Here is a 14512-nt window from a genome sequence, read left to right on the forward strand (position 1 = left end):
TTCTACAACTGATTAAAAAAATTCTGCTAAAATACTAAATCAAAGGTCATCATAAATTCCACCTGAAAGTTTAATGCTTCAAAGACACACTTCATGTTAAGAGGAAAAGAGAAGCAGTGCAAAGATGGCTTTTAATGAAAATCGAAATAACGCTGAACTCGCCACCAACAATGAATTCTATTCACATGAACAGGAAAGTAAAAAATCTCCTAACCACCACTCTACATGTTTGACGACGAATGTGTGCCAACATAATCTCTGGGAGTGTTTGTGTGTTCAGCAAGTGGCACATGTTTTGCTTGTTGCCCAGTTTGGTGCCATTTAATCCATCCCCCAACTGTGAAGCCACGTGCATGCTGCTCCAACAGTCACGCTAGATAATTAAAACTGAATTGGCTCCTATTAAGCCCGTCACAAAACCTTTTTCTCCCCCAGCAATTATCAGAATCCATTTAATACATCAAGAGATGAGAGTTATGGAAGATTGACCATAACATACATGTGCAATAGAAGTTATTTAAAGCTTTGCTTAACAAGATTATAAATAAAAGGCTTTTGTTAATAATCTGTCAAACGTGTCTGTTCATGTTGTTTTATCAATACGGTATCTCAAATTTGCACCTACAATTCAAGAGGCTGCGAAACATATGGCAACACGTACTGGATATCTGTGTGCCTGAAATGCATCGGTGAGTCAGAGAGAAGCTGTAAGAGTGCTTGGCAATGATGTTAAAGCGTGTGTCATTTACCGCAAAAGGAAGGATTATTACGGTGTTTTTCGAGGAAAAATTAAGAAAACATATCCTCGATAGTTTAACAAAGTGTAAAAAACACTGACTTAATAACACACGATGGAAATTATTTGCTGCCAGAATCATTCACGAAACGTAATAAAAAAAACAATAACAACAACAAGTGGTTTTGGCTATCCTAATTGCTTAAAGTCTTTCACATCAAGTCAAAGCTTCGGTTTAGGCGACAGAATATTCATTTGTTTCAAACTCGGTATGAGAAGGCCGTATTGATCACTGTCTCGAGATGGCCAGAGACAAAACAAACGTCTCACCAATCATTGCAACAAATACATACGTAAGGGTACTTCTCCACTGACAACTAGCTATGTAGGATTAATGCTGGTTTTTAAAAGGAACAATTCACAAAAGTTCCAACTTATTTTCTTACTAATTTCTACCGATAACCCGATGCGTTAGAAGGTTTGTTACTCAGAGCCTTCTGAGAATTTAATAATTTATTAAATGAAAAGATAATAACATTTATGAATTCGTAGTGTTCAAAGCATTGAACATGAGATAAAAAAAAAGAAATAAAAAAAAACGGTACAGTGCGTCTTTCTAAATATCTGTCCACAAACTGTCAACATTTTTTATATTTTTTAAGATCTGAAAGTAGCCCCAATGAAAACTATCCGAAGATAAGTCGGTGGATAACTCGGAGTTACAGACATTGTCAACTGTTATTTTACTTTTGTGAAAGGACAATTCTTTCATATTTGAATTTGGCATATTCCCCATATGTGTGGTCATTGTGACTCATATCTTTTGACTTGGATAGCTAGACTACAGAGACAATTATTTAAATCCAATGGAAGAAAAAAGGCCTAAAGACAACGTACATTAGGAAACACGCTCGCTGCTCTCCTCTACCAACTGAGGAAGAGAACATTTGCTTCAAAGTGTGGAGTCTGTTAAAACCTAGACAAGAAACTCTTGAGTTGTCTGTTAATAGAAAGCCATCCCACCTATGCAATTTGCAGCTCAGATTAACAATGTTGTTCGAGAAAGGGTGTTTAACTCAACCGAAATCTACTAGAAGAAAAATACAAACCACATGGTGAGAAAAAGCAATTACAAACCATCTGACACATACATTAACTGTGACCCAGTATAATCATACATTACAGTTGTTGCTGAAATAATGTGCTATGTGCTTTTTATTTGGAAAACTGTAGGAGGATTAATATTCTTTTTATTTTGCCAGAGACCTACATTTTCAGTATCTCTACAATAAAGGTGACAAACGTACATATGCCACATTTAAAGTAAATACAATTTGAATTTTCTTTAAATTGGTCTCCAATCACTTTCATTGTATTCAGAATTGGGAACCACATTTTATAGGCCCTATTGTCCATTTTGCAAAGTGAGAACAGTTTTTTTTTTCCCCCTTTGGGATTACATACTACAGTTTGTCAGCAATTGATGCAAAAAATGTCATGTGCCCTCAAAAAGCAGCTAAAGCGCAGCCTTTCAAGGAGACAAAGAAGTCTTTTTTTTTTTTTTTTTTTAAATGCGTGTTCTGGCTAGCCCAACATGAATTCATCTAACTTTCTTTTTTATGAGCTACTGAGAAATACAAGGATGGAATTAGACTTTCAATTTAGTAACATCAATTTGTTTGAGCACATGAAGAGCTGTGATTAGTAGCAGGTCTAGTAGGGCATGAAATGTATCAATGGAAATGGTTGTGCTCTTGTGAGAGGGCAAGTTGACAGTAGACACCACCTGAACCTCAGACTACAAGGCAATTCTTTTTGCCCTCTTTAGTCCAATCAGAGTCACAGAGCAAGTCATCTTGGTCAGTCACTTTGATCATAAGGCCTGACATAGGTCATGGGATTATTGAGTGTGCATTTCATAGTATACCGAGTGCTATTTGTGCAGTCCTTTATGAGCCTCTCTCACTTGACATTTCCTCTGAATAAACAATCTACTACTTTCTTGCCTCTTCTCTGCAACCAACCAGTGATCCCTATTTTTTTTTTTTTTAAATTAAGTGTATGACGAATCAACAGGAAAAACACGGACGGGAGGTTGACCTAGTGGGTCAAGTAGCACAGCAATGTTACTCTTGGCATTGAACACAAACAATACACAACCTTTCTCTTCATTTTGGCGGCTGTGAGGAGTAAAAACGCTTGTGTAAAGCCCATCCAAACATTTCTCCGGGTAACAAATATATATATTGTAACACTATACTCTGCACTCAGATTATCCAGGATTGTCTGCTCTTGAATGTTTCACAGTCCACAGTTAAAACCAAGCGGCACCATGCTCTTGCTGTTTTAGCCCCAGAATTATGGAATGGCCTCCTACTCACCATCAAGTCACCTAGTATGTACCAATTTTTTAATAAAAACTATTAAAAACCCACTTTTTTTCAATAAGATTGTTTCGTATTGGTTTTATGTGTCTTTTAATTTTTTTTTGTCTTTGTTTTATAGTTTTGGTATTGAGTTTTATTCATTTCTATTGTAAATTGTGCAACAATTTGAGACTGCTGGTTTGAAATGTTTATTATTACTAGTATCAGTACTGTATGTTGGATCTGACTATGTGCTTTGCTGTAGATTAGAAAATTTAAAAAAAAATAATATATATATATGTTGATATTTTGTGATTTTCAAACTGTTTCATCACAAGTTGGTAAAGGTAAAAGGTAAAGAAAGTGCATTGTGAGGGTTTGCTTGCGTTTCTTTGTCTACATATTACACGGTGTGAATAATTTATGAGCAAAGGCTGAGTTTATGTTTCTATGGTGACAGGTACCATGCAAATAGGCTCAGTTTCACAGTTTTAATATGGATATATGTCAGGTTTAAACAGGTGGAAAAATGAGCCCGTTCTTTATGTCTGAGTGATTGTATATGTATGATTTTGTACCAGTTAGTGTCCGTGTAACACACACCTGAGAAAGCATTGCTGTAGTAGCGTGACAGTGTCTGCATGATGTCTTTGGAGTGCTGTGTCCAGGGTGCGATCTTGCGGTAGGTCTTGACCCTGTGGACCAGCTGAGAGCCGCCATACTGCAGTGACAAAGTGTCTCCATGGTCCTCGTAGAGCTCCTCAAACAACCTGAGCCACACGCATGACAAATAAGAAAACTAATATTAAAACATGGGCATTGGGGCTAAGATTGTTTGATTTCATTTTGGTGAATTAGGGCTTTGGGGAATTTTTTTTTTTGTGACACTAAGAAAAAATAAAACACAAACAATTTGGTGCATGTTAAGCGTATGTTTCTGGCTACATTACAATGGAGCCATGTGTCGTATTAAGGATTGTTAATGTATAGCATTCCTGTTGCTCGTGAGTACACGACAATAAATCAAGCATGTGACAGATCCTTGATCTCCTTGGTGCATTCACGGAGGCCCAACGCGGCCTTCACGTCTTTTCCCCAGTAACCTTTGAGAAAAATAGCACTGCAACAAGCAAATTCAGTGTCCAAGCAGAACTGGACAGAGGTCACTGAGGTCACAGTACTGAGGAGAGATGATGCTATTAGAAGAGGGAGTCAAGTAAAGTCACAGCAGCTGTGTGTCCTATTTGCGCAAATGCGATTTGTGCAGCAAACTGTGGGATTAAGGGTTAAAATATTTTTGGGATTTACCAAATAAACGAAACCATGTTTTTTCAGACACATATTGATTTAACACTTTCGTGACATAGTTTATAAATTTAGTTTAAAACATGCATACTAAATTCATTGAGTGATCAGCAACATAAATTCACATGAACACACATGAACAAACACATTAAAACTGGTGACACAGTAACTTACCTCACACAGTCAGTGTCAAACTGGAGCTTGGGCTTGTCAATCATTCCTAGTGCGTAAAGCTGATAGGCCAGCGCGCACTTGCCCACCATGAACTGGGCGGTATTGGTCCGATCCAGACAATCCACACAGTTGGTCCGTAACACACCAGTCTATAACAGCAAAGACGAAGGAAACGCACTGACATGATTTAACTCAACTGTAAATTGTTTATGTATTGCCAGAAAGAGATACAAGAGACAGAGACTATTTTTCCAAAAGATCATTCGAAGGTCACTGAATGGACGATCAAGGTTACCATGACAACATCTAATAAATGGCTTAGTTTGCAAGAGATAGCAATCCTTTAAAAAACTATAAACAAGATATTTCCTTGGCCGAGAAATATCAACGCCATGAAATGATACGTGAATTTATAACTCTCGATGACTCTACCAAGTCCACTTGACTTCATCGTTTTCATCTTCATTCATTTAAAAGGTGAAACAGAGTCAAGTATGAGAAAAGATTACACCAAAACTGTTTGTTATGCGACATACCTGCACTCGTCCACTGGATGTGATGTGTCCACCTACATCTCCCCATCTGTCAAAATGACATTAAATTCAACAAAATGGATAAAGTACTGGAAACAGACAAAAGCAAAACTACAATTCCACTCTTCCTCAGGAACATATCCTCTTTTCCCACTTTTAGTCTTCAGGTTTTGTACAAATGAAAACAAATAAGACATCCATGTGCTAATTAGTGAGCTTGTTTGTGGGTGGATTTTGCTACCTTTGGACAGACGCAGGTTAGTTGTTTTCACCTCTGCTTCTTGTCTTTATGCTAAGCTAACCAGCTGCTGGCTGTAGCCTTACATATACTGGACTTCTAGCGTTTCAGATAGCAGAGGGGTATGAATCTTTTTACATAGTGAGCCTTTCCAAAATACTGAACTATTCCTTTAATCATATTCTTTAAAAGCATGATGATTTTTCAGTTTAAGATGTTCAAGTGTAAAAACAAACAGATCCTAAGCATTTTCACTTCAGACTTTGGCATTTGTCTTTATTAGTTCTTTTGTTTCCCCAATTCAATTCAGTGCTTTCACTCAACACTTTCCTCTTAAAGTAAAAAAAAAAAGAAAAAAATCACCCTGTGAAGAAAGTGTTCAAAGGGACACTTCGAGGACAAGATATAGTTGAGCAAGTTTAAAAAAAAAAAAAAAAAAGTGTAACTCATCATTGCATGAACTCAATGACCTGACTGAGATCAAAAAACAAAACAAGGATCAAGTAAGTATGCATCAGTGTATGCCTGAATGCAGTGACATAGAGATTACAGACAAGAATATAATGAGAAGGACAAGACAAATAATCATTTTCATTATTCATGAGATCATTTCTGCAAGTGCAGAAGGCTACAGGTGCCACAACAAAAGCTCATGAGGGTTGTGTTGGTGTGTGCACATGGGAGCACGGGGCTGCGTGCATGACTGTGTATAACAAAGAAAGTGAGACAGCTTTGTGTGATGCAGAAGAAAGGGTAATAAATATTGGCTGTGGCATGGTAATGTCGGGTGAAAAGGATTAAAACATGCAGACAAGGGAGGAGCCAGACACTAAGTACATGGACGGCAATCTACACACCTCGTTAGCAGAAATCTCTCTGCGATACATGTGCCATCAGGCATAATTTCCATTAAGAATTCATATCTGGAGAGTTTCAAAACTAAGCAGTGTCGATAAGTTTCATTGTGAATATGTATGAACACAAAAATGGATGGTTAATATACTCGTCCTTAGAAAACATCTGATATGCAAACACCTGAAAGATGATAGTGTAGTTCATCGTGTTTCCTTTCTCTTATATCACTGGTGCATGATCTGCTACCTTTTCTTATTTTGAGCCGGGAGCTCCAACTATTCAAACAGTCTCTGAAGTCTCCTTTTAGTTTATGGTTTTCTTCATATGGAAATATATAGCAAGAGTACATGTTTGGTAAATAGCATTGGACTGAACGTTTCAAATCTTGTCCAGCAGTGCTTGTTTCAGCCTCCTCGGTTTGCCGGGGGAATGAGAGCAATATTGTAGGATAAGAAAAGTCTCACCTGTCATCGGGTCTGAGGGACTGACAGTAGAAGTCGGAGCGATTGATGAAGAAACCCGTTCGCTTGACCACGTTCTCTGCTATCATACTCAGTCGGTCCAGTACATTGCACAACTTGCTGAAAACCAAATAGAGAAATGGGAAGGTCATATTGATACTTGCTCAAAAAAAGGGGATCACATAGCTTTGACTTTTGAAATATCCCTTTGTAATTTAAATACATTAACACAAGGCAAGATAGGTTAAATTCTGGGCATAGTCTTCCTAACAGGGCTTTACCACAAAAGCACAAGTGTATCATTGCAATAGTGGACAGACCACAAAGCTTGGATTTTACATCAGGTTTTTAGCTAAACCTGAAAAACAGTTTAACTCATACATGCAATAGAATCAGGGGACTGATTGGAGGCCACTATTATGGCAACAACTACTTGACTCAAGGGATCTTGGAACTCTTGAATTCTACGAATCAATAATTTTAGTCTTTGATCCAAATGGATCTGGAGTAAAAATCTCAAGCATGGCAAAGAAAATATCAGAAATAATGAGAAAGTTGGAAAATTAATATTCTAAGTATTTACATTCAGAAGTATTCTGTAGCAACATAGATGGCTGCTTGGTATGGGTCTTCATTTACCAAGTAGTTGACACGAACTAGTGTTTTATAGTGGAGGGACATACTGTGGAAGATCTAGGCAAACAAAAAGATGGTATCTGCTGTTGTATTGCACCTGTTGAATCTTATCTAGTTCAAACAAAACAATGAGTTTCCTCTTAGTTTATTTACACAAATTACTGACTGATGGCAGATGAGGAGATTTTTGTCTTCTTCCAAATGAGTTTGATATGCAACACTAACAAAATGTGCTTTAAGAAAATTGAGAATCGCTACTTTGGCACATTTGTTCCAACCTCTTGGTATAGCGGGCCATGTCCCAGGCGATGTAGTCGATGCAGTGGTCCGGAGGCAGGAACTGATTTAGGTTGATCACAGCTGGGTAGAGCTCTTCGCTCAGAATCTTCTCATGTTTCCTTTTTTCACGTTTCTGTAGCAACAAAGAGATGTGCTGCAAGTAACAGGTATAACTGATTCTTTCATCAAAGAGCTAAGAAAGCATTATGTTAAGGTGGATTTATTGTATAGTCATAATATAATTCCATTTGCTAGGAAAAAGGTTCCATGAGGGTACGAGCAGATATTCAGATATGTGGCGGATGTATTTACCAAGATCCATTCATGTCTTCTCCACAGTCACCATAGATATAAAAAAAAAAAAAAAAAAAAAAAAAAAAAGCTGCAAGAAGCAATTTCCAGACTCTAAGAAGAGATGGACATATGTAGTGAAAGCAAAGTACTCAGAAGAGATGCTTCACACAGGCAGACCTCTGAAATATTTCTGCACACAGTCAAATTAAAGCTTGAAATAGCTGTTGTATTTGGAAAAGTGCCCCGTAACAGCAAAAATTTGCAAGTTTAAGAACATATGTTGATGTATCAAACTTGATTTTGCTGAACGATGGCAAATTTAATTTAATAAAAATGCATGCACTCATTCCTCGTGACCCATCACCACACTGCCCATTAAGTTATTTCTCCCTGTACTCTCCCATTATGCCTTTATGACTGATTATCCCGGGTGATGATTGGCTCAGATGGATCATTTAGCAGCTCACATCTTCATTCACACGTGAAGCAGCAACCAGCCAAATTACCAGAGCATTTCCTCACCCATACAAGCAGCACATGTCACGCAGGTTATCACATATGTCACATGCTCTATCACACTTTATCAGCACGGATGAGATACCGCAGGTACACTCCACGTGAACATACACTCACAAAAGCACACATGCACATATTGTTCACGGTATAAAGCACCATACAGAATAATCATGGTCATTGTTGTGTGAAAGTGCAGCTACAGATCACGAAAGATGAAACAGTCACATATGCTCACTGGGAAGGTTTGTGCAAATTAAATGTCAAACATAACACAATTTGATAACAGAAAAGGAGTGGCGTGTGGACACTTTAGATTTGTTTTTTTTACACTTTTACTTTTTCTGTGGACAACCATTACAAGGACAAAATAAATTAGCGGTGAACAAATGATTGCTTGCTGGATGGCGTAGCCAACTGTTGGGTTTGTTAGAGAAATGATTTTAACATGAGGCAACTACTGTTGTTGTAGGTTAAACAAATAAGTGGATTAACACAAATTTCTAGAGAAAGAAAATTATAAATTCGCTAGTAACAAGGTTGTTATTCATTATACTGTACATATACATGTGAAATTGTGTTTTAGCATTCTAAATGTTGCTTATTAATGCATTTCATTGCCTTTAGTTTCAATCATTGCCTTTAGTTTCAATCAGGAGTGTAAAATTACAATTCAGATGGGCTTTTATAATGCAGCGTCCAGTCACAGCAGTGTCGAGTTTAGAGCTTCGCTTCTGCTGATCAAATCTAGCACCACCGAAACAGGGGCTGGTGATCAAATCACATTTTGTTATTTATGATACGAGTATTTTAAATCGGTTATTTATTTATTATTTCTAGTCTTAATTTCCTTTAATGTGTGTTGGTTTCATTTTGGGGAGATGCTTCTATTCCTAACAGGGTTGGTTAGTTTAATCTCCAGGAGAGAAAAAAAAGCAATCCCGAACATTAAAAACAAATGGACTGTATTTAAATTAGCCAGTTGTAAAAGTCATTCACATGTTTGGCCACGTGCGCTCTTACTCTAGCTCTGATACACACTTGCACATAACATGTGCTAACCCATAATAAATCTATAAACATATTACAAAGTTGTCAGAGTTAACAGGACCACATCGACCACTGTCCCCATCATGGAGAGATGGACTGCCATTGTTTTATGGTTAATTGCCAATTCCTTCCGCTTTCTGTCTCTCTGGGATAAGTGCAAGGATTTACTGTGTAAGCAGGAGGTCCCCTCCCTTATTCCCCACAGTCTGCAAATTTCACATGGCTGTGGCTTGTGCCGACCTCTGAGGTCTGCGATTGGTCCTTCATCTCACGGCTCCCCTTGTGAGTGACAACGTGAGCTTGAAACCCAACAACAGAGTATATGGCTGTGTTCCCAACAGAAACTGTCTGCTGATGCACGGAAGGGGGAGAAGGGGAGCGGAAAAGTCAGTATGAAATAACTCATGAATCTTATTGCTTAATTTATCGTGCATACCCCTTAAGGTGGAAAAGGTTGAGGCATTATATTAGCTTTACACTATTAGTATACTTAATCATTTTTTAATATTTCAAGCCTTCTTTTTTTCAAAATCAGTTTTATGATTGATGATGATTTCACAGCAACATAATGTGAAGGGAAAAGGCGGAGAAAGTCAGGTGGGTTTTTTTTTACAGCTGTGCACGTGTGCAGTGATATGTTCCCTTCCAACATTGTCGTGCGTGTGTTTTCAGAGTAATGCAAAAAGGAGATCAATATTCCAGGTAGCATTTCAACTGCTGGTAATCACCAACCACTAAGCAAATCTCTCATGACTATAATCACTCCACAGTAACAACTAACAGCCCAAATCAACCGAGTGCACGGCATATTACACATTCACTCACTGCCCTATTACTGTAGATAACTTCCTGTTGAGTGAATCCACAGGCAAGGCATGTTTCATCCAAGTATGGCTGAATTTTCCCCAAAGATTTGCATCTGTTTCTTACATAATCAGCACACTGAAATGCCAAACCTCTAAATCAAGAGTCGAGACCGCTTTTTCTGATACAGATTTAAAAAATAAATAAATAAATAAAATAAAAAAATTCCTTTGGTATCTTTTCTTCCCGTCTTCAATAATTTATTTTTCATCCTCATTTCTTTCAAATTTCAATTAACATACTACAGAAACAAAAAAGAATATTCATAGGATTACAAATTAAAAATGGCAAGGAGAGAGGAAGCCCATAAGGAGTACGCCGTTACAAACAAATAACATCTAAAGGCAGCTCAGTAATCAAAAATAAATAAATAAAATAAAATAAAATATAAACAAATGAAAATAAGGTCAAATCACCAACAAAGCACCCCAGTTCTCCCATAACTTTTTGGTCTCACAAAGTCATACTAATAGTTGGTATTGTGATTTGATGATGGGAACAGAATCTACAACACCAGCATGTTTAAGTAGCTCTCTGTAGACATGACTTCCAATTTCTATTGCAGTGCTGTCCTCAAAGTATTCTGGAGACATTCCTTGAGCAAGGTGCAATGTGCTAATGAATTGTGGAACTCTGGGTACAAATTTAGAAGCTCAACGTATTATGACTGTTCCACAATCACAGTGAATTTATTCAACAATTTCAGGCTAATAATAACTCTACATGTGTGTCACAAAATTCTTATCAACCAAAGCTGAAACGTTGTGTGCTTCGATACGGTTTAAAATATGGAAACAGGTGGTGAGCTGTGATTTTAAGGTTTTGTGAAAATTCTAAAATAAATGTTGAGTTGAGTAGCAAGAGCATGTGAACACCACATTCAAGAAGACTGTGTCTCTGCACTGCAATCTTCAGTGTGTAAAGGTTGGATTACTCCTGCGTATATCAATGCATTTGTTCATAATATTCAGTGTCAATGTTTTGATTTTGTCATCACATCTGTTCAGGAAAACGGGAGTCATTGTAAGAGCTGAAATGAGTATCTCAAAATGTGTTACCTTGACCAGGTTGAGGATGATGATAGGTGAGCCAAACCGCTGCAGCATCTGATCAAAATGGAGAGCAGCTACGTGGGCGTAAGGGTCAGCCTGGTCCACTAAAAAATAGAAGTGCTTTTGAATGTCAAATATTTAAGTCTTGAAAAGAATATAGTACTACCTGATGTAACCTAGATTATTTTATGTAGCTACAGCTACAGATGTTCTTTAAAGGCCTCATTTGCAGACTGTGTGGCACTGATGAGATTTAGGCCTTAGTTATCAACATTTGGTACTAAATGACAAGGCATTATTTAATACTTAACAGTATCGGAGCGATTCTATCAAAGCTAAAGTGTCAAAGGCATTATTTTTTTGAAAGCATCCTTACTTTACTTTTAGAGTATAAAACATTTGCACAGTACTGTAAGAATTGTACTCGATTGTAAGGTCTAAAAACACACGAGCCTTTGGTCCTGCCCAGTGTTCAGTGTTTAATGTGTTCACATCAATTTTGATTCTTCTACTCATTTTTTATTTCAAAACCGCGTTTATTGTCTCCATTTGCCACTGATGCGGAGCTCCACACCTGCAGCCCGCCCCCAAATTAGATTAGTAAAACTGCCAGAACATTGATTTGAAGAAATAGGTCAGATATGTGCTGCAGTTCATCCCACAAATTTGCTTGAAGGAATCTTAAAATTGAAAAAAAAAAACACTATCTCACTGTTTCCAACTTCTCTCCTCTTCCATTTCATCATCACCTTTTACCAGTGCCCTGCTCACATGTCAGGGGAGATGAGAGTTTATGTAAAGGGTTTATGTACTTTGGACAACAAGTGTTGATAATGATGTTGATGATTGTAAAAGAAAGTCACCCATTAAGGTCACCTCTCCCAACCATGACATTTGTCTACTTCAGGGCAGTCATAAATGCATTACATGTCTACTTATGTAACAATACGCCTTGACAGTCATGGCAGAGACGAGGCAATGAGCGATGGATGGTGTAATATGGACGGAAATCTGCATGGACTAATACCGAGCTCAATCCGTCTCTTTGCTAGTTCGCTGACCTACATTTGACTAATAGATGTCCTTCTATGCAACCAGCAGTGTATGCATGTAATCAAGTACATTCATTCAAGTATTGTACTGAATTACAAATTGGAGGTACTTGTACTTTACTTGAGTATTTTTGTTTTATGCAAATGTATACTTCTACTCCACCATCTAAGGGGTAACTCTTGTACTTTTGATGCCACTACATTTGTCTGACAGCTTTAGTTACTTTTCAGAATACATTTTTCATACAAGGACAAACTGGGGCCACACGCACACACACACACACACACACACACACACACACACACACACACACACACACACAGAGAGAGAGAGAGAAAGAGAGAGAGAGAAAGCTAGACTGACAGTGTAAGGTTTGGGCAACATTTGGGAAATGTCAGATAAGGACTGTCTTTAAGGATCAAAGTTGGAGCAGGATGATGAGGTAAGCTGATACACCATTTTAGGGACACACTCAGTCCCTCGATCCCACACAGGTAAATGTCATCTAAGGATGAATTAAAGGGCAAACTGGAGGGAAAAAAGATTATAATTTAATATTGGCATTGTACACATGCAAGCAACAGTGTATTCCTGTGTACACACACGCACACGCGCACGCACACGCACACACACAGAGACAGATACAGACACACACACACACACACACACACACACACACACACACACACACACACACACACACACACACACACACACACACACACACACACACACACACACACACACACACACACACACACACACACACACCTCCCTCCGGGCCCGGTTTTGTGTTTTTATCCTGCCCATAATGAGACGGGAGATACACAGATGAAAACCAAGAGGTGGTTGTCCTGACATCACCGACTTCTTTTTAAAAAAATATATATTTCTTTGTGCTAGTGGTTGAAAAGAATGTCTCCAGAATAAAACCCCTCTCTGCTGTCTCAACAAGGTTATTTCTAGTCCTGGGCAGGGAAATATAGATATTATGGAAACTCTTCTAACAAAGCCCTGGGCTGCTTTGCCAACTTGTTATCATTTCAATTATAAATGATATAGAGCACCTAAAGCGTCAAGTCAAAATCAAAGATGATATCAAGTATACCATGTTATTTCTGATACTGGACAACAAAGAAAGCTGCTAATGTACAGGAGGATATGAGGTGTAAAACAGTGGCCTTACATCGTATTGGAGGCTTTGGCATCATGGTGGAAATGTCCTGGGACCAGTAGAGCGGGACAGAACCTCTCACCTGGACGTATGAGGAGTAACTTCCTGCTGTGAAAGACATAACTGAGGCGTCATGGACGATTTGTTCAGTCTCCACCTCATTTGCCACATCACCCTGAAAAGAAAGAGGAAAAGCAAAGAACAAGGTTGAGAAAACAACTTCCAAGGTCAAAAATGGACTCTAAATTCCTGCATTAAAACCAACATGGATTAGAAACCCATCAAGTCCTCAGAAAAAATTAAACCAGGGAGGATTTAAAATGCAAACAGCAATGAACATTATGTTCATCAGGAGATGAAATCAACATGACTGAAGAGTTGAAAAAAAAAAAGATTAATGGAGAAAAGCAGTCATCAATAATATCAAATGGTACAAATATAAAATGTATGAATATATAAAAAAATTCTACTTCATTTGTAACTTCACACAATTGCTGAAAAATGTGAAAATGTATGCTTGTTCCTAAAGTTCCTCCTCCTTTTTACACAAGAAAAGATGCAGAGGCTCAAATGAACCCCCTGTGATCAACCTGAGTCATTTCAATCATCCTGGTGGTCATCAGTCCTGCCTCCACTATCTATTCTTCCCTGTTGCCTCGACAACTGCTGTACCTCGCAGTTGGCTCCTCTTTTGAGGAAGCGGGTCCCGGCAAATTTGCTGGAGCGCCTGGCAAAGAGGGTGACATGAACCGGTCGGCCGTAAATCAGAAGCTCTGAAGTTGGTGGGTAAAGGAGGAATAATGAAAATAGCACAACACTGACAGCATCACAATGTGTGTGTAAATACAATTATACTACCAGCAAAATACAGAAGTTTTCATTTTTAACTTTTTGTCTTTTATCAGATTGTGTTGTTTTTTTTTATACAC

At 38.0% G+C, this 14512-nt stretch overlaps 1 protein-coding gene across 2 annotated transcripts in view; it reads right to left on the minus strand.

Moving 5' to 3' along the window:
- Positions 1-14512, minus strand: part of fig4a (FIG4 phosphoinositide 5-phosphatase a) — a 41993-nt gene that overhangs the window by 18436 nt on the left and 9045 nt on the right. For both annotated transcript variants that reach the window (XM_069696475.1, XM_069696476.1), the window contains 8 exons: positions 14256-14356; positions 13596-13758; positions 11363-11460; positions 7583-7716; positions 6672-6788; positions 5118-5163; positions 4582-4730; positions 3706-3872 (listed from right to left, as the gene is read on the minus strand). In XM_069696475.1, coding sequence (XP_069552576.1) covers positions 3706-3872; positions 4582-4730; positions 5118-5163; positions 6672-6788; positions 7583-7716; positions 11363-11460; positions 13596-13758; positions 14256-14356 — 975 coding nt within the window. The remainder of the gene's footprint in view (positions 1-3705; positions 3873-4581; positions 4731-5117; positions 5164-6671; positions 6789-7582; positions 7717-11362; positions 11461-13595; positions 13759-14255; positions 14357-14512) is intronic.

The sequence above is a fragment of the Brachyistius frenatus genome, unplaced genomic scaffold, assembly GCF_029030835.1.
Source record: "Brachyistius frenatus isolate BFR_SWC_R1_liver_20210118 unplaced genomic scaffold, ASM2903083v1 Contig_21, whole genome shotgun sequence".
NCBI lineage: Eukaryota > Metazoa > Chordata > Actinopteri > Embiotocidae > Brachyistius > Brachyistius frenatus.